This window comes from Tetrao urogallus (assembly GCF_951394365.1).
Source record: "Tetrao urogallus genome assembly, chromosome: 11".
Lineage (NCBI taxonomy): Eukaryota > Metazoa > Chordata > Aves > Galliformes > Phasianidae > Tetrao > Tetrao urogallus.
The window spans coordinates 12781023-12801758 of NC_136824.1; the positions used below are offsets into that span (position 1 = coordinate 12781023).

Here is a 20736-nt window from a genome sequence, read left to right on the forward strand (position 1 = left end):
CTTTTTCTGCTTTTCTTCACGTGTCACATCTATTTCATCTCCTGTAACAACCTACTTCAAGCACAAAAGCTTTAATCTTGCTATTACAGATAAAAGTCATAGAAGTCTTATGCTATTTAACGCAGTGCAAAATTGAGACAATTTATACATGTATTCTCAGATTTTGGGTAACAGCAGGGATGCAGAAAAGGCCTGTCCTGCCATGCAAATCAGTTAATTTACTGTACGCCTTCAGTAGCACTCTCTGCTTCCTCTCAAGTCCATAACTGCTATCTGCATTGCTTACATGTAAGCACAAATTAATTCTAAATTATGAACTCTTAGCACATGCCAGATCTCTCAACAATGTCATCTAGATACAGCAGGCACATATGGACCAAAACCAACATTCTCTGATCAACCACGCACCTCCTCTGAGTGTGCCTATTTTTAAAAATACTTTAGATGCTTAATAACAATTATCATGAAGCTGCATGAAGGTGAAATAGAACCACAGAACAATTCTTGGGTCAGCTCATAACACAAATCATAATCATTACCAACCACAATTTGGAAGATTATTTTCTCTCTCGTGTATAGTCTTTCCTTTCCAATAGACCTACCATCAATTATTACTTCTAAAACTGACTTTTGACCGAGACATCCTAGAGAAACCAGAAGTATCATGACTCAGGTGAACTATATAATTTGATGCACAAGACAGAAAAGTTGTATAGAAAGAGAAAGATTACACCATTAAGGACCTAAAACAACCAAAGAAATCCAGTATTTCCATTAACTATTTAGTTTTGAGTAATTACTTACCTTATCTTCTTTATTGCTTCTCTACCTTACACCAATAAATTTATTGAAAGGAAAATACTAAAAATAATGCCACAAACAGAAAAATAGAGCAGACTCCAGAACGTTTTTTTTCCACTCAGGAGGAATGTTAGTCCTCATATTTCTTGTCATTTTAACTTTTTCCTCAGAGCTTAATGAAAGAAATAAAACCCACAGCCACAAAGACAAGCAAGCTAACCTTTCTAATAGTTTTTGTCTGAACACTGCTAAGGACTCCATTCACTGGATCATACACTGTCACTTTCACATATGGGTCACTGAGGGGAAAAACAAAAAAAAGATGAGCAAGTTGCTAGAAATCCTTTTTCTTTTTGTCAGCATTATTAGCAGTTGAGCTATAAAAGGTTTAAATTAACAGAAGCTATGAAACTAGGAGTTACGATTACTTTACAAGCACTACATACATTGACACTTAGAAACATTTTCTAAACAGTATCATAAATAATTTTTAAGTTAGTTTTTAACTCCGAGGCAGCTACGCTATTTTACATTCTGCATATCACTACAGTTGAATTCTTTCTTCTTTCACAATTCTTCTTTCATGAGAAAAGGTTTAAAATATCCTGATGAACTTCTACAAAACACGGACACAATCAGTTGTGACTGAAAATGCTTGAAGTATTATACACCTTGGTTCTGCAAGTAACAATTTGGAACATCTAGAATCTGAGGTGCTTCCTTAAACACGCAATGTATTTTAACATTTTCTGTTCCAGAGAGTTTGAGTTTAACCTGAACATTTCAATTAATGGAGGGGTTTAAGAGGATTGCTTAAAATGGTCTGCTGCCTCAGATTGGGATTTTTTTCTTCCTACGATCAACAATCTTATGATTATCTACTTTTTCCTACAACAGGGGCAAAGCACTCCATTCTGATGCAAAAATCTGACACCATTTTTCTCAGAGTTAAAAATTTGTACGCCATTGAAAAGACAAGACATTCAATGGCTTAAAAAAAAAAAAACAAAACACAAATATCACAAAGGAAATTTTTCTAATGCTAAACTGACAGCACAATATTAATAATATTGCTACCACATTATTCTTGCATTCTTGTACAAACGCCTAAAAAAGCCGACAGCAGACACAGTATTAAACCCACCAGCACTTCTCCAGTCCCTCTGCTCAAAGGACGTAAGAAAAAACGTTACCATAAGCTGCATGCCACTGCTTGCCAACATCACAAGATCCTGCAAAGCATCTCAAAGTCTGATCTTTACTGTGGCAAACGTTAAGGCACTTTGTTTCTTCCCTTTTACAGATTGTTAACTTAGAAATTCGTACATACCCAGAGCCTGCAGGCACTGGCACTGGTTTACCACATCTATAGAACTGGTGGATGCTGTTCCTCTGCAGGTAATTTGAGTTAAAATAGTCTTGTTGTGCTGTTTAGTATTGTGCTCACCCCAAGCCTTTAAAGTACCGATGAGATAATTTTGATTATAATTGAACTATTGTTTTAACTGCACTCTACCTGAAGAAAAACACGTACATGTAAACGTCCTCCCTGACAGAATCATTGTATTATGTGGAAAATTATGCTTTCCCACACTGCTTTCCTAGGGCATAAGTCTGTCCACATAAATCTGAGGCAAGAAAGCACACATCTTAATGTTTATATAGCCTCTGATCATTTACAAGGTGTAAGTTAAAACAATTCTGCTTTCTTTTGAAACACACATAGTAGGCTTTACTAAGACAAATAGCTATGGAAAGCAAATAATCAGATGCCTCCTAAGGCATTAACCCCTTGTGTTCTTACCTGGCTCCTAGGATATCCTTCTTGGCCAGACCAATTCCAGCTATAACCTTCACCCTGACAATTCGTGTGTTCTCCTGAAATACAAAATGCCATATTTAGGATGCATTCAGTCAATTTATTTTTCAGATCTGTTTCTAGTCTACAGAACTAAAAAGCAATCATTGGCACAGTTTTGGATTCACACTGAAAACTACAGGTAAGCAGTGCAGATATGTTGACAGAACAAGTTCTAAAATTCAATATCAAGTTAATTCTATCTTTACTCCTTTCCAAGCATTATCAGCATCATACTGCATACATAATAGATAGAGAATTCAACAAACCAGCTACACCAAAACTGTAGGGTTTTTTGTTTGATTGGGTTTTTATAAATTTGTCTGGGTTCTCAGCATTCTCAAGTGGGATTCTGTTGAGTTAGGGTGCTTAATGCTACAGGGCATGATGGCTAATCCCACACACAGCCGTTCGCAGCAGCCCTCTTTCCCAAACACCCCTCAGAAAGATGACATTGCTCTAGCATCAGCAGTCACCGTTTTCCCCTGAGAGCCTGGCAATACTCTCCTACTGATTTGTATGTACTATGCAGCACACAAGAGGACCTGTAGAACAAAATAGGAAGAGTGAGCAAGCTGCTATCGCTGCAATTCAAACAGCCCTATGGCTTCTATGGTACCCAAGCTGCACACAGCTCTGGTCACACTACTGAGCAAGGCAGACATGAGGAGTTCAGATGGGTTGACCTCAGTGGAGTTGGAAGCACATTATGCTGAATGATTCATTCTTCTCCTACCCTGAACATCCTGCAGATGGACAGAGGGCTGTCTGCAGGATGACCATCTGATCTCTCTCCTCCCTGCACACCGATGACCAGGCTCTGCTGATCTCAGTTGAGCTGAGAGGCTCTGGAATGCCACGCAGCAAACCACATCCGTGCACACTCCAACCACCCTGCAGCAGCCAAGCTCGGTGCCAGGGCCAGCAGCAGCTCTTCCTTCCCAAGCCAGGTGACTCTAACAATCAGCAGGCCCTCAACATGCCCAGATACAACAATCCCATGGCATACCTGCTCCCAAATCCTAGTATCATCTCCTTTGTACCAGTTTTAGGATGCAGCAGACCCTTCCATGCAACTCTTCAAGCTGCTGAACTGATCGAATGGAACTCACCTCATTCTGCCAGATGATTTTCTGCCAGTTTAGTCAGCTGATCACCGCACCAGAGGTCCCCAAATCAACAAACAACGTTCTCACATAAGATAAGTCAAGTGCAGTTCATTTGTTTTCCTATTTTAATCTCTGATCCAACTTTTGACATTTTCAGTATACCTCTACAGATGAAACTCACAGAGCTGTGAAGAAACCCTAAAGCTAGGACCGTTCATGCAGAACAGCAGCATACACTGGGCTGCTAGGCAGACTTTTTGAAGAAGCCAATGTAAGAGTGACCAAGTACTCCCACAGAGAGCACACGTAGCAAACTGCTGTAGGCAAGAAGATCCTGTTGTCACCTCTGAAATACAGCAGTACCACATGGGTTGTTGTGACAGGCTTGCAGAAGTGCAGAAGATAAGGAATATAGCCAAGACATTCAGTTCACCAGCAAACTCAGCACTCATAAAACGCACCAGTAGTGTACCTTTATTTTCCTTTTGAAGACACCTCAAATTTTCCAGAAAGAAATGATGTACATGTAAAATAAGCCTTTAGTGATATGCAGAAGACAACATCCCACAGAGGGCAGCTTTCTGGTGACTGGTAAAGTGACAAACAGGCACAAGTGAGATGTGGTTTTGCCTGTAAAGCTGCCACTACTGCTTTAATCCTCAAAACAGATCAAATGTAGTTTGCTTTTTTTGAGCTGCGTATTGCCTAGCTTCACATCATCATGCTTTTTAGGTAATATAAGAAGAGCTGCGCGAAATAAAGTCGAACCAAGAGCTCTACCATATAAGGACTCTAACATATAAATTATTAACATACAAATAATTATTAGGAACACAGTCAAAAAAACACATCACCACTCATGTGAGAGAGCAAAACAGCAGCAGTGCTGAGCCAGCATTAGGTAATGGGCAGGGGGGAAGAAGGTGTGCACACACAGGGCACTGCTTTCCTCTTTCAGAATTAATGAGATGAGAGAAAGTAATCGTTTTAAGTGCTCTTAATGCTCTTTAGTTTTCTATACTCAGGCAAGGTGTAGAGGGAGTATAATTTGCTAATTTACCTTTTTTTCTTCTACTTTCTGTACTCCTACAATATAAGATAATTTTTAAAATAATGTGGGTATTTTATCCTGTGCTGCACACTAATGCTGTTAGACCTTCAGAGGACACAGACTTCTGAGACACCTGCTATTCCCTATTTTCTCCTTTTTTCCTTTTTCAACACCTGACCCCAGATGTCATTTCCCATGCAGTGTTAAAATCCAGCCCTGAATACAGAACTATTAGTTTTTAACATGGACCTTTCAGTGCTCACCATTTCATTACCCTAGTGAGTCACAAGAAGTCCTGCGAGTAACAGAGACAAATACTCATTTTACAGAAAACTGAACCAGAGCAATGAAGAACTGCTAGATTTAGGCACTGAAATTCAGATATCCATATTCTAATGCTAAACTAACAGCACAATATTAATAATATTGCTACCACATTATAAATAAGCAGGTGCACACAAAAGCCTCAATTACAGCTTCCTTTGGAGCCCAGATTCTTCATCATCATTTTATTTGTGCCAGCAACATCATATTATCAATTCTGCATTAAGCACAAACCAGCCAACAACAAAACACAGAAAGATACGAAGCTGAGGCTCGATGCCAGTGCCCAGGGCCAAAGTAGCAAGCTGCAGGTTTTCTATAGCCCCAGGGTCATTCACTCTGAACTGTGCATGCATACATGAGAGCTACTCAGAAAGTCCCTTATCATAAACAAAGGGCATTTCCCAAAGGGCATTTGTAAGTTGAAGAGGTTTAGCTAAGCTTTTGAATCATGGGCAAGGATGGATCCGATGGATTTGTTATATACCCGAGCTCTGTCCCCCTCCCCAAACCCAGTCTGTGTTCCAAGAAATATATGAAAGATAGGAAAATGCCAGCTTCCAAAAACCTTCCCCTTAACAAGGGTGGCTAAAAAACGCCCAAGCTGAGCAATATTTACAGGAGTAGAGCTGAAACAGAGCGCCTGAGGGCTGCGCTGTCAGCCCAGCTAGATGGCCTCCACGTCCCTGGCAACCATTAAGAGAGCAGAGGGCAGCGCAGCCCCGCAGCACACCATGGCAATTCTCTAGCGCTATTCCAGCGCAACTGCAATCCTAAGAGGAAAACAAGAGATCTATGAGAGGTCCGTAGCTACTGCTCTGAAACAGCGCAGAATCAGACACATCACTACAGCACAGTACGGATAACGCCTCCGGGCGGTCCGGCCCGCACGGCGGAACTCTCGGAAGCACCGCGCGGCAGCGCACAGCTCGGCTCCCAGCCTCCCGCGCCGCGTTCAGCACCGGCGGCGCCGCATCTTCCCGACGCGCCGGCACCAAGTTCCCCGCGGCGCCCGGCGGCCACGAACAAAGCCGCGGCCGGGACCCGGCGCCACCTTCGCGCGCGGCCCGGTAGCCGAGGAGAGCCGCCCCGGGACACCGCCCCGCCACTGGGCGGCACCGCGCCGAATCCCGCCCCGCCCGCGGGCCGCGGCCCCCGCCCGCCCGTTCTCTCCCTCCCTCAGCCCACCGCGGCCCGTGGCCGGAAGCCACCGCCCCGAAGGGACCCCCGTCCACCCGGCTCCCCGGGCTCCCCGTGGGCACGTCTCCGCCCCCCTCCTCGGCCGCCGCCCGCCCCGCACGGAGCCGGGCGTCCCGCGGGCCTCACCTCCTCTCCGGGCAGCCCGAACACCTCCGCGGGAGAGGCCGCCATGCCGCGCACCGCCCGCCACGGCCGCGCCCCGCCCCCGGCCCTCCCGCGCTGCCGGCCCGCCCCCGCCTCGCGCGCACCCCTCCCCTCCAGCCTCCCGCCCCGCGCTGATTGGCGCAGAGGAGGAAGACGGCGGCGCCCCATTGGTCTTCCCGCCGCGCCCCGCCCGGAGACGCGCGCCGTGCGGCTGCGGGGGCGCGCGGGCTCCAGGGCTCGTGTGCCTCGGGGCGTCCTGTGGGATCGGCCTCCGCGTGCGCGGAGCGCGGCGTTTGTCTGGAGCGTGCCCGCTATCCTTGTCACGTGCCTTTCTGCATCCCAGGGCACCATTTGCGTTAACAGATAGAACTGCAGAGATTCTCGAGGAACGAAGAAGAAAATTGCATTGAGGTGCAGATCCCGCGCACCGCGGTGACGGCGCGGCCTTCTCTGGGGCCTGGCGGAAGGAAGGGCCCGTTGTGAGGGAGCTGGGCTGGCGTCATGGCCGGGCAGAGAGAGAGGCCAAGTGGCAAAGCAAGCTGCCGTGGCCGGTGTGGAGGCAGACAGCCACGGTGTAAAGGCCTCGTGCTGCCTCAGAAGGAAGATCTGTGGCTGTTATCAGCGTGTCAGTGAGGGAGGATGCAGCTGTTGTTACTGACAGCGTGCAGGCAGCCCTAGGAGCACCCTGTGCCCCTCAGCAGTTCTCCAGCTGCCGTTTGAAGGACCTGCTTCCAAAACGTGGTGGTAAGAGGCCTGAATTCATGCTGCCCTTACCAGAACTGTGCGAGGCATCAAGCCAGGCACCCTGGTGAGAAATGTTCCTTGGTGCTGCCAGGCCCTGCCCATGGTCACACCTGGGCTTGGCAGGCAGCCCTGAACAAAGCATCTGTTGTTCTGGGGATAGCAAGTCTTCAGCTCTAGTTGGTTAGCTCTAGAGGATATGCAGTCGCTGATCCTCATGGTCAGTTGTGTCTTCTATTTAAAGCTTAGCTACAGTGGCTTTCAGGAAACAAGGCATTTCATGCATCGGTTACATACTGTGAAATCCTAGTTCACCAGGATTCACCAGGATCAGTTGGGGGTTGGATCTTGATGGTCCTTGGTCCCTGGCTTGCAGCTTCTTCTTGTCTGTTTATCTGCAGGGTGGGTTGTCCTCCCAGTTTACCAGCTGAGAAAGTGAGCAAAGATCTGTTCCTGCCAACATCATATTATGCATGTCTCAAAGTGAATGTAGGGCATTATTTATTAAAGATGGTATGAGTGCACTTAAACTGGTGAGAGCCAGACAAGATGGCATTCAGACAGCTATCCTTTGTCAAGATGATCTAATGAAGGACACTGTGGAGAACCATATCTCCTATTAGACCAGCTGGTACCATTTGGAAAAAAAAAGACCCAGATATTCTTCTGGGTAATTCAAAAGAAAGAGCCCCTCCTGTTTCTGGGTGAGGCCTCCAGACATGCAATCCTTCAATCCAGTTCTATTCACTTTCCTTACAATACCCCTTCATAGCAAAACTTGAGGCTTGTCCAAATTTAAATAGTTCCTGGGTGACTGAGCAAGGACAACCCACCTAACTGATAGCAGGCACAATCTCCAGGTCACTCTGTGAAGAGCTAGTGCTGTGTGGTTGAACCTAGTGTTGATTAAGAAACTTCCTACAGCATGCTAGAAAAACCACATGGGTTTGTGGCTGTCAGGCATGATTCTTTTTGCAATTCTGCCTCTTTAACTTGGTTAGAGAACACAAACCATGTCAGACACTCCCAGAATTTTATGGGATTTTTTCAAAATTAACTCAGTTAGTCTCATAAAATATACTATTTTGTTTTTTCATATAAAGTGGTTATTACAACATTGTTGTCGTGTGGCTGAACTCTGCGCTGTGTCTCTGCAGTCTCAGTCCCACCTTTTCTACACACCAGAAGCACACCCGAGGTGTTACTGAACGAAGGCGTTGCTTGTGAATAGTTTATTGGCACATTCTTTCTGTAAAACATCAAAACTGAAACATTAACTTCTGAGTAACCTATCATTTCAAGATGAAACAATGCCCCTTCCGAAATTTACAGCAGGGCATTTGCACACTCCATTTTTTTAAGTCATATGGTTTTCTTAATACTATATATAGTTTTATTTTGTTTCCATGAAAAGACCACAGATTGTCCAGAACTGAAGTTATAGCACAGTTGGAAAACAAGGCCATCAGCAGTGGCCTGCTATCATGTGGCTTGTGCTTGGTTTGCTACCCAGAGGTACCCATATGCTGAGTTAAGATCTGTGTGTGTTTTCAGAGTAATTAGGAATCTTCAATATCACAGCAAGCCTCTAGCAAGTCACTTAAAAGAGAATAAACTTAAGTTAAAGAATATTCCCTTACTTAAAAAGAGAAGAAAATAAAATGCAATGTTTGTTAACAAACATTGAGTTCTCGTATAAGATGTCTCCAGCATTTAATATTTTATGATCTTGTGCAATTACAGACTATTAGGGGAAGAGAACTCTTCTGAGAGATGTTCCTTTTCTTTTTACAAATAATTTATTGTCGGCTGCACAGAATAACCCTGCATTTGGATCATCCAAATGCAGTGGAATGCTTTATTTGTTTATCAAGGCCATTAAAAACATATGAATATTTAATCTCATTACACCATCCCAATGGTGAGTTCTCATCTGGTAACAAAGAAATGTGACTTCTGCTGCCATCTCAATTAGCATTAATTGACCTGAAAGATTTAAAGATTAAAAAAAAAAAAAAAAGAAAAAAGGAATTTCATTTTCCCTCTCTTAGATGATAGCATCTAGACTGACAGACCAAAGGTATAGTCAGAATTGTATTTACATTTACAATGTTTAGTTTGCTTCTTTCTTCACACTAAATCCTTTTATGATCTAAACACATCTGCACATTCTAATACTGAACTGCTTTGAAGAAAAAACAAACACAAAGCTGTTTTTGTTGTTAAGCAGGAAATGAGGTTGTAAAAGAAGATTTGTTTCAGATTTCCAAGGGGTTATCATAATAAAACAACCTTTAGCTTAAGAATATATGTGAACAGTGGTCATGGTTAAGTTATAAAAGCTAGGACAATAAGTGACATCAAGGTATATCCTGTATTATTCAGTACAGGATACGGGTTTGCTATAAGGCATTTTAAATCAAGTTAGATAAATTACCTTCATTGCTCTTGCTTTAAACCAAAGGAATTAGAGGTAATTTTATTGCACTTACAAAACAAAACACCCATATGCAAACGATACACATTTAGATTTTTGTCCTATTATCTTTTGTTCTACTGAGTCATATAATAGGAAATGTTATGATGATGATCCAGTCGTGGTGTCACAGTGACAGGTAAGTGGAAAACTACATGCAGGAGGGAATTAACAGAAAAAATACATATCGCAAGTGAGTCACTTCTGTGACTAAGCTAAGTAAATACCTGTTGAGAGCATCGAAGTCTCAGTTTTTCAACTATGGTGGCAGTGACTCACTAAGACAACTAATGCAGAGAGTTTAGAGCCCCAAACCTAACATTCTTCTCAGCTAAACAGTTAATTGCAAATACATGCTAGATAATAGATTTCAAACACCACGATAGCATGATGCAACACTGATATTGATAAGATGAAAGCTTGCATTTTGAAAGCGAGAACTACAGTCTGATAAAATGGCCCCAGACTGACTATTGTGCTTGCATTGCATTCTAACTGGGTAGGTCAGGTTGCTCTGAAAGTAATGCCTCCTGTCTATTTCCATGGAAACTACAACAGATACAAAGAACACAATAGCACTGTTTGTTAGAGCAAATTCGCAGCGACAAAAGACTTTTTCAACAGTCACCACCACCATTAGCTGTGCATTTTCACCAGCGATGAACAACAGCCTGCACGCCACACATAAAAATGCACCAGTGGAGGTGTCCCACTGTTTCACAGCTGCTATGATGGCAAAGCAGTGACGCCATCACCCCTGCAGAGATCTCCGTCCCCTCAGAGAGCTGCTGACATCTACAGCTCTCGATAGAGCGAGGGGTGGATATAAGAAGGGAAAGGTGTGCAGCAAAAAACGTTGTTCCTCATTTCTGTGACCGGCTCAAAAGTTTACAAGTAATTAGAAATGTCTCTGGATTGATGAGCAAACCTGCATAGTAGTAACTGTAGAGGAGGTGGAAAGATATATTCATTTTGTGCACATGCATTTGAACCAAGCGGTAAACACTTGTCTGAATCACCACCACTGAGATGTTATTTTTCTCTGTTTTCAGCTGGAGAGGGAGAAGCTGCCAGAACAGAAACATGGAGCTGCTGAGCACCAGTCAACTGCTGTCACCATTCTCAGCTTAATTCATCACCAGTGATCCCATGGTTAACACAATCCTTGTGGCTATTTATGCCCACAGCTCAGCCTTCCATAGCATTACAGAAGTAAGAACTTTCTGGACATAACGTGTTTGGGTTTTTCTTTAAATACCTTGAGATCATCATCGTGTGTGCATGTGAACTAGTCATACTAGATATGTTCTGCTAGTAGCTAAAACACTGCTAAGATCAGAGGAAGATACTTTTCTGAATGGATGTGCGCTCATGCACTCCTGTCTTTACTCCTCTCTTTTCTTTCCACAAGTAATTCTTGTTGTGGAGTAGTTTTTTGTTATTCCGTTAGCACAAGAATATCTATCTGAACAAGGCCTCTTGGACACCAGAGCTTTGACTCCCCTCTTCTGTGTATGTAAGGAGAGATTGTTTTGATTTTCAAAGCAGTGTGAAACAGAAAGTGCTTTGTCCCAGCCAGAAATAGTAATTCCTTATACACAGCTTTTTCAGCAACACATTTCAGAATGCCCCCTCTTGTCTCAGGACAAGCCAGAACTGACTCTGGGAACTAGTTATCACAGCCCTTGGAACAAGTATCCTGTTGAAGTACTGATATGGAGAAGGCAAGTTGAAGACTTGAGAGTATTTTTGTAGGAGAAAGGAATTGATGAATGACTTCTAATTGGGGAGTTTATAATAGAATACAGTTGTAGAGTTGTGTTTTTTGTCAGTTCTGAGAAAACAAGGATATTTGAGAAGAGGAAGTCCAATAACTATGAAATAAACATGCTGAGAAGCAGAGATCTGTAGGGACAGCCTGTTCAGCTACCCGAGGAAGGCTGCAGTGACCACAGCAGCTTCAAGTTCACTGAAAACTTGATTCTAATTTGCATCATGTGATTTACTGTTACAGATAGACAAAGTTTCAATGATAATAACTAAAAATAAGACTTTGAGAAGCAGCAGTTTATTAAACAGATGACAATAAAAACGAGCTACGAGGCCAAAAATGGAAGTTTTTAATAAATGCTGAGCTGAAGTACTACCAGATATAGCAAACAGGTAGGCAAGCTCAGGGAGAACTGACTCAGCAGCAGCCACGACAAAGCAGTTGGATGTGTAGATGTTCCCAGGCAACCCGTTGTGAGCACTTATGTCACTGGGAGGCTATCTCTAGAATATTCAACGCGTGTACCAGGAATATCATCATCTATTAAGGAACATTCTCTGGTTCTGTAACCTCTGGGTTCTAAGTGTTCAGCACTATAATTTTTTAAGCAAATCTGTCATGTTCTCAGTTCACTTTTGACTGAACTAGCTTTGCTTCACTTGTGGATATCTATGCGTGTGTGTGTGTACGTACACATGCATGTATAAAAACACTCATATTTACTAAAAGATGGGCAGCAAAATTCACCATCCAGACATGAAACTAACACTCAGATCAGCATCCACATGGGGATGCCTGTAATACTGAGGAGCTACACAGAACTCTAAGTAGCACAGCTATCGCTACTGTGTTCTAGGGTTCTCAACCAAAATTCTATTTTCACATTTGCTGGTAAATTTCAACTCAGATTCAACTGAAAGGTGACACTGGTGTTTTTTTCCTCCCCAAATGTAATAGTATTGCCATATGAGTAACTAAAGAGGCATGGCTGCAGAAGTGGGGCATAAAGCTAACAAAACTCTCTGAAGAGAAGATCATTCTGAGAGCACAGACTGCACAAGGTTTTCAAGACTCACATGCACGCTCAGCTTTAAACTTGTGGCTGAGCTCAGGTAAATACAACTCCACAGCTGTGATCAGAACTGTTTCAGGCCCACCTTAACATACGTTTCTCACATAAAGAAAATAATCTAGAAGTCATTTTAATATAAAATGTTTTTATTTTTGAAAACATTTAAAAAACAATTTTTGAGCACTTTCAATAAAAAAAATAACTGAAATGCTACTGCAATATTCAACTACTGTAGTTTCAGCAGTACAACAGACAACGAAACACTGCGGGAGGGAGGGAAAACTGGATTTCCTGCATTTAATGAAAATGCAGTACAGGGATTTATTTTTTCCTTAGGGTGCAGTTAATAAAGCACGGTATAGTACAAGATTATTATATGAACCTTGGATGCACTGCACAAGAAACGCTTTCCTTCTTTTCAGTTCAGAAGTCAGTGCTTATTGCAATTATTTGCAAATTATTTACTTCATGAATTCTTATCATGATAAAATGATGCAAAAATATCTTTCAACACCCGAACAATAAAAAAGAATCCAAAAAAGGAACATATTCAACAATAACTAAGCTGAATTAGTTAACATAAAAAAGTAAGTAACTTGTGAATAACTATGCTCACCTGGTTAACACCGAACCAGCTTCAATACAGCAAAGAATAAAAAAAAGTGGTTACAGGAATATATCTAGTACTGTACAAGATTAAGTCATTAACACTCATGCACATTTTGTGATCATGTATTAACATGGTGAAGCAAACTAAACTTGATTTTTCCTGCTGTAATATTCTCATTTAAGAGAATAAGAAATAGAAATATCTCATTGAGATCAATGCACATTGCTACATAAGACAATTTCACCTGTCACTTTTAATGACATTTTGCCTTTTAATAATGAAACACATTAGATTTTTTTCCGTTTTATTTTTTGTGGGTTTTTTTGTTTATTTATTATTTTATTTAAATCTGTTGGCCGTATTTGTTGCATTTATCCTAAGGAACGTGCCTGCCACAGGTTCAACAGAATATTAGTGCAATACATGAACCCAGATAGTTTGCTGGACTAACCAACCAATTTTAAAGTGTTTGTTTGCTGCAATACTGTACACAGTGTACAAGTTCACTAGTTTGTATATTTTAGCAAAAACTGCTATCAAAAGTATCTATCGTCTTATTTGGAAGCCAATTATGTAAACAAGGGGTCAGAACTGTCTCATCTTCTTTGTTCTGGAGTATCTGACAGACAGGCTTCCATTTGCTAAGATCATGGAATCTTCCTTTGGGTATTGCATACTTTGGTGTGCAGACGTGCTCTGTCTCAATGTAAAGAACTAACAAGCACTAAATACAGGGACCTCATAGAATATCAGTTATAACACCAACACAAAAACACTGCTAAAAGGACACATACCAATGTACAAAGCCGTGTCTGTGCCTTGGATTTCACTTGAAAGAACCCTTACCGAATAGAACACTTCTTCAATTAAACATATTTGCTTTAAATCCACTGATCACAGAATATTCCTGCTAATTAAATCACTTGTTAGGTTCAAAGTAATGCTTTGTATTTAAAAACAATGTAAAAGGTACTTTAAAAACCTTTGGTGACGGCTGCATAATTTAGAGAGCATCAGCTTCAAATCTACTCTTGTTTTAGTGAGAAATGTTCTGAAAAACTAGTGAAAAAAGCTAGGTGAGAACTTGTTTACACCAAGCCCACGTCAGTCTCAGCAACACGGGGGCCAGGCCAGCACATGGTGCAGACTGCCACAGCACAGATGGAGCTCGAGTTCTCCCCTCCACACTGGAAAGCAGGGTTCACATATTCACCAGCACTTCACACAGGGTCAGACAAAAGCAGCGCTGAGCGTGTCTCAGACCCAGCCAAGTCAACAAGGCAAGAGGATGGTGAGCCCACCTCTGGCTAAAGGCCGTGGACAGGCATGCAACTCAAGCCCTGCCACTGGCAACTTGTGCCTAAAGGAAAAATGGTTCCAGCCTTACTGTGGACACCTAAAAGAACCCTACCGTGCAGTTTTTAGATTCCTAACCTCTTCCTTAACTAACTTAAAAGGGTGACTTAAACCACACCATTGCATATCCCTATGCTTCAAGGAGCAACCCAAACTCTCCACGTCTTTTCCTAAGCAAAAGCAGCAAAATTTCTGATGCAAGCACAGTGAACTCACGCTCCCTGTAAGGCGCCACAGTTTGTCACAACAGTTTTGTCCCCGAAGAAGCAGCCACAGACCGGTGGTCGATCAGGGCAAGAGCAAGAGAAGGCATGATACACCAGCACCTGAAGTGACAATGCAGCAGCACAATTCAGATCGGCACCGCCAAAAAAATTAATCAGGACTGAGATCAAGTCCTTAGCAAAAACTGAAGAAACAAATGACCACTAAGTCACTTTAAAAAACAGAAATTAAAAACAAATAATAATCTGAGCATCTATTCCTTAATAAATCTAGGGGGGCTTCTTGTGCCTTCCCATTCATAAATTCATGACCTCTTATTCAAAGGAGGAATGCAAGAGAGGAAAATGTCTTCTGCTCTGCTTTCAGTTTGTCAGTTCACAAGAGAAATAACCAATTTTATACTAAGCTTAAGAGATGGTACTGTAGCATTCTCAGAACAACTATTTCTTAACAGCTTGATTCTGCAAGTCCTCTTTCTAGCATCAGGGCCATGGCTGGTCAAGCACCTCTCTCTTCATCATCAGACTCATGCCATGCTGATAAAACAAAAGGCCTTTTTTTTTTTGGTTTAAGTAAACTGGTGAGTTAGAAGTTTAAATTCCATTTTCAAAGGGGGTAGCTAAGGACATGTAACAAAAATTAGATTCATCAGTCCTCTCAAATCATTCAGTGAAAATTGAATTCAGGCTTCTAAAACCAGTAAGCACTTTTAAAATAAATTTTATCCGAAAGAAGATCACACCTATAAAGTGCCTGGCAGTATTATGGCTGTATACAAAATATTTTTAGATCCACCACATTTTATAATATTTTAATCATCTTTTATTTAAAAGAGAGCAAGACAGGCTCAACCTACTGAAATATAGAGGAAAGAACATCTTCCTACACTCTCCACTGTTAGAAAAGAGCAAACTTAAAAACGAATCTTTAAAAATAGTATTTCAATGAGCTCTAGCAGCTCTTTTTTAAAAAAAGAGGGAAGATATCACATCACTTCTCTAGCTTCGATAAATAATTAAATAGTACCTATCATTTTAAAATAAGGTGTTATGCCTAGATTAAACCTCAGCGCTAAAATCTTTTCTCAGCAATTTTGTCTGATATAAAAGCACTGAAGTGAGAACTAAAGCATCAAGTACAATGTCAGGAACATTAATGGACAAAATAACCACACAGATCTCTTTCTCTTAAATAAAAAATTAGTGCACCTTTCTTTTTCCTTGATCACGCCCGTTTCCTGTCATTTTTTCTACCTCTGCGTCTCTCTAGAGATACAAATGGCACCAGTTCACCACCAGGCAGTACTCACCATAGCTACACAGTGATCAGGCACCTGTGCTGCGTGCCCCCTGGTTCACTTGTATCCACTGCCCATCCCCTACACACCTGCAGGCACCCTGCATTTCAGACAGAGGTCAGTATGAATCACGTACTTAGAAGAAACGAGCAATACTTAGTATGGAAAGCCTACCTATGAGCTCAACTCAAAACCCCCCCGCTGCCTCAACCAGAGCTCTTGTTGCTAGCTATTAACCACTTCTTTACTACAACGAGAAATGCTGAATGGGAAACACTATCAAATTTTAAAAAGTAATACTGGCTCTTTGATAGCCCAATCACCTTCAGAGATTTGTTTTGAAATTGGTAAGACTGCCCTTTCTCTGCTGAAGAATGAGCAACTGGTACAGCAAACTTTTTTTTTTGTTTTAAATGCCACAATACATAGCAAGTGTTTCTGCTGCAGGAGGCACTTCCATTAAGACAAATACGATACGTCTGTCTTTCACATACAGTGTGCTACATACATACTATAAAACAATATTAACCCAACATTTCAACAGCAGGATGATCCTTGCTCTCCATCCACTCAAAACCTGATGTATTAATTGAGTTCATGGATTCATTGCAGATTTGTTGAAACAAGGGGTCATTTTTTAATTCCTCCAGTGTAGCATCATCGTCTTGTCCCTGCTGACGACCTGGATCAAACAGTAGATTTGTGTCTAAAGTGTTCAGATCGTTAATGCTGCCTGAGAGTTCGGAAGACAACCTGATGTCGCTGGAAAAGACAGATGTAACGCTGAGATCTGATGCCACCTGATTCACCAGCTGCTGGTTTGTTGGCAGACTGTCCTCCCCTAAAAGGTCTTTTACAGTGCTGCTAAAATCTAATTGCTGCTCTCCGATGTCTGATTGTGCTTGGTTATCTCCAGAAGAAAAACTGATCTGATCGGTGCTGCTTTTAGTGAGGTAATTTGGTGTTTGGAATTCATAAATTGAAGTGCTGGAATTGATCATATTTTGCGGGTTGGCACTAGGAAAAGCAGTGGACGTCTCTAAAATCTGAGTGAGATTCATCCTGGCCGTGTAATTTGAGGGCATGTTGTTCATTCCCAAACCCCTCACTGCATCATCGCTATCAGAATCGAGTTTGTTTAACAACACATTGGTTATTTTTTTAGCGTTTGTTTGTTTCTGAAGAGATGGGAAGGCCGTCTGCATCATCACAGTCAATGGGACCGACTGGCTTCTCTGCGCTATATTATTGGCATTAGTGTCTGCATGGATATTAGTAAATACATTGTGAACTTCAGGAGTCACTGGACTTCCAAAAGGCGCCAGGTTGGAGCGCGGTATATTGGAAACGGGGTAAACGGTGCTCCCACTGAGATTGCGCTGACGGTGGACAGCAGGGCTCACGCTCCGGCATCTCAGACTGTTATTGAGAGAGGAACTGACTCCTTTGCTGTCCAGAGGAGCAGGAACTGCAAAGCCCTCCTGCTTGGTGGCGCTACTTACGGGAGCTGCCTGGTGCTGCACAGGTGAAACAGGAGTCACACGACCAAAGTGAGTGTCGTGGTGGCGTGGCTGAGATTGGTACGACTGGCCAGGAACTGCAAAAGCATGAGGTTTCCTGAAGCGATCCTCCACTAGCTCCTGGTAGCTTGTAAGGATGCCGTGGTTTGCAACCGACGAATTGCTAACGCCGCTGTACCCGTTATTCATCCACTCAAGTTTGGTTTTGTCAGGGTGGGTAGCCATAGGCCGCTGCATTGGCTTCACAGGGCTGCTTGAAACAATGCTGGCATCGTGGTAAGCCATACTGGAGCTTATGGGAGTAAATGCAAATGGGTTTCGGCATTCCACAGGACTCGGAGGAACACTACTGCTGCAGTTTGAATGTGGCGTGCCAATGGGTGTGTGCCGGCTGCTTCCTAGAGCACTGTCCACAGGAGTCGTCTGAGCCAGCCTGGAACAGGGGCTCTCGCGTGACACGTTCTGAGATCCAGCAATCATTTCAGAGGTGGGCGTTGGAGTCGGGGTAGGGGTGGGAGTCGGGGTAGGGGTGGGAGTGGGAGTATGAATTGGAGTGCTGTTATGGATCGAATGGTAAAAATGTGTGCTGCTCGGGTGCGATGACACAGGAGCTCCTTGAGCTGCTGTCTGACTCTGAAGTGCCATTCCTAGACAGCCACTGTAAGCATGAGAATTATTCATTGACATCTGCTCCTCCATGAGCACCAGCTCCTCCACAATGCTGTCCTGGGTTAGGTCATCATCAAATGAAAAGAAGTTTTCATTTGACTGAGGGACTGTATGTTCAAATTCTTTCAGCTCAGACTGCAGAGGTAACTGATTTGAAGACTGTGCTTGTATTTGACCCAAGGAAGAGTCCTGGATCTGGCTCTGTAACTGCTGGTTGTACACATCCTGCTGTATACCCTCACAGTGCACTGGCTCCCATGCAGTCTCCTGTAAGTCACTAGAGCCAGAGTGTCCTGCAATAGTCATAACACTGATATCTTGCTGCTGTTCACAATTCACAGATGCAAAATCAGAAGTTTTGGTGATATGGTGCCACGCGTTTGGGTTAAAGCTGCCATCAGATTTTGAATCACTTTCTATAATAAACATGTTTCCTTCCAATTTCACTTTTATATCTGGAGATGATGCTGATGCAAGCTGCTGTTCTAAAGTAGAATCACTGGTATTTAAATCAGTGCTCAAAGAACAGTCTGTCACTAAGTCTGCTGGAGCTGCAGAAGGTACAGGTACATTTACAGGTACCTTGCTGGAAACTTGAACAAGTGTGGTATTGTCACTGTTAGCTAATGATACAACCTTTGGAACCTTCGTAACACTGTCTGCTTTTGGACTCTCCTCAGCATTACCAGCTGAAAGCTGCCCCACCAGTGGTTTCTTGACAGGTGGTACCTGGGAATCCTGAAGCGTAGAGGGCTGTCTCTTTCTTGGGCTTTTAGTGCACATTTTGTCTTTAATTGAAGACTCACCAGTAGGAAGTGAATCAATGCTGGTGCTGGACATGTTGTGACTGGCAATAGAGAGCTTTAGAGTGCTTTGATTATTGCCTGCTGAAGAAACCGGTGTGATCTCATTGGACTGCATCTTGTATTTGGTCCCTGCTTCTTCAGCTCCCTGATCACAGCCCTTAACTGGTTTTGCCTCCACGACACCATCAGCTGAAACCTTCACAGTTGTAACCTCAAAATTGATCTGTTGAGCAGGAGGCAGGTCAGGGGTTGCCTTTATGGATTTAGATGTGTCAGAGCTCTCCTGGCCCTGTACTGGGTTCTCATCCAGCAGTCCTTCTGGTTCCATTTTGATCTCAACTGCAGATGCAGCTACAACAGTGCTAGGCTTGGATCCTGGAGACTGAAGTGAAACAACAGAACCATTTTTGATCTGTGGAGTAGTCCTCCCTTCTTCCACTGCTCCTGCACTACTATTAACTGAAGGTGTCTGTTTGACGGGCACGCTGCTGCTGCTGGGGGCCAGAGATATTGCTGTCATTTTTACCACATTTAAGGAATTCACGTGTGGAGCTGGCACAACAGTCTTGATTGGGCTACTGGTAAAAAGCACCGTTGTGGGAGAGCGGATGGTGAGAGCACTGGTATTTGCTGGCTTCGGTAAGATCTGTGGGTAGCGATGTCGGGCAGAGCGGTCACCAACTGGGCTGGCAGGAACGTTCTGGGGAGTCTTTGGTGACTGCTTGACTGATTGCATGTGCTGAGTGACCACCTGAACATTGAGTGGCAGGACCTTGTTGTCAGATGATCCCATAGGACTTGGAGATGTCACCAACTGCCTGGTCCTTGGCACCTGTTCAGAGAGAAAAAGAAATGGGGTGGCAATGAAGCAAGGAAGTCCTGAAAATCCACAGACCACTCCATGCGTTTCAAAGATTAAGGACAACACAACTCAACACACCAAAGTCTGTACACCAGCAAATGTCATTTCAAAACAAAGCAAGCTCTCTGACTGCGTGCAAGACAAGTGATATATCTGCCTACAGCTGGTAGATATGAGGATTCCATTTTTAAGGTAGGCCTTTAAGGCACTGGTCTACACATTACTCTGCTCTTCTACTAATGAAAGGGTTATTCTCATGTAGTTCTTCACTAAGTGGAACCAAAGACAGAAATACAAAGGATAAACAGAGGATGTGTTCAAAACTACTGATTTTTATATTTATGTATGTATTAATAGCCTTTGTCTACTGAAATAAACAATACAGCTAATGTCCTAAGAACAAATAACCTTCCTCCCAGTCTTGTTTTCTGTGTCTAAAAGACAAGGCAGTCCCACACTACAAATTCCACGCAAAATTAAAATTGTTGCTGTCACTAAATCCACCAGACCAATGCAAATCAATTTGGATTCTAAATGAGATGGCTCAGTGACCCACGTGACCTGTAGACTTTCCCATCTGGTTAAATTCATCTCAAGAGTAATTATTCCTACATGATCTAAATTACTGCTAGCTGAAATTCCTCTGTCATTGACTTCGAAGATGAACTTAGCCAATACGATGTGATCAGAATTCTGCTGCCTCTTATTCCTAATTCAGTCATACTGTTATACCAGTCACTGAGACAGAAAAGAACCAAGGGATTCAAATCCTAACAGAAACCATATTTTCATCCCACTGACACCACTGCTTAGCTAGGGGCCATTTTCAGTCCTTTCCTAAGTT

The 20736-nt window shown here is 42.8% G+C and overlaps 2 protein-coding genes across 2 annotated transcripts in view; both read right to left on the reverse strand.

Annotated features, from left to right (window-relative positions):
* The window catches only part of NEDD4 (NEDD4 E3 ubiquitin protein ligase), a gene marked incomplete at both ends in the record, with an annotated part of 48770 nt that extends 42256 nt beyond the window's left edge, over positions 1-6514 (reverse strand). Inside the window, 3 exons of the mRNA XM_079541149.1 lie at positions 1022-1100; positions 2606-2679; positions 6470-6514. Of these exons, the coding sequence (XP_079397275.1) occupies positions 1022-1100; positions 2606-2679; positions 6470-6514 (198 nt within the window). The remainder of the gene's footprint in view (positions 1-1021; positions 1101-2605; positions 2680-6469) is intronic.
* A 10045-nt stretch (positions 6515-16559) lies between these two features.
* The window catches only part of RFX7 (regulatory factor X7), a gene marked incomplete at both ends in the record, with an annotated part of 46317 nt that continues 42140 nt past the window's right edge, over positions 16560-20736 (reverse strand). The window contains one exon of the mRNA XM_079540896.1: positions 16560-19862. Within this exon, the coding sequence (XP_079397022.1) occupies positions 16560-19862 (3303 nt within the window). The remainder of the gene's footprint in view (positions 19863-20736) is intronic.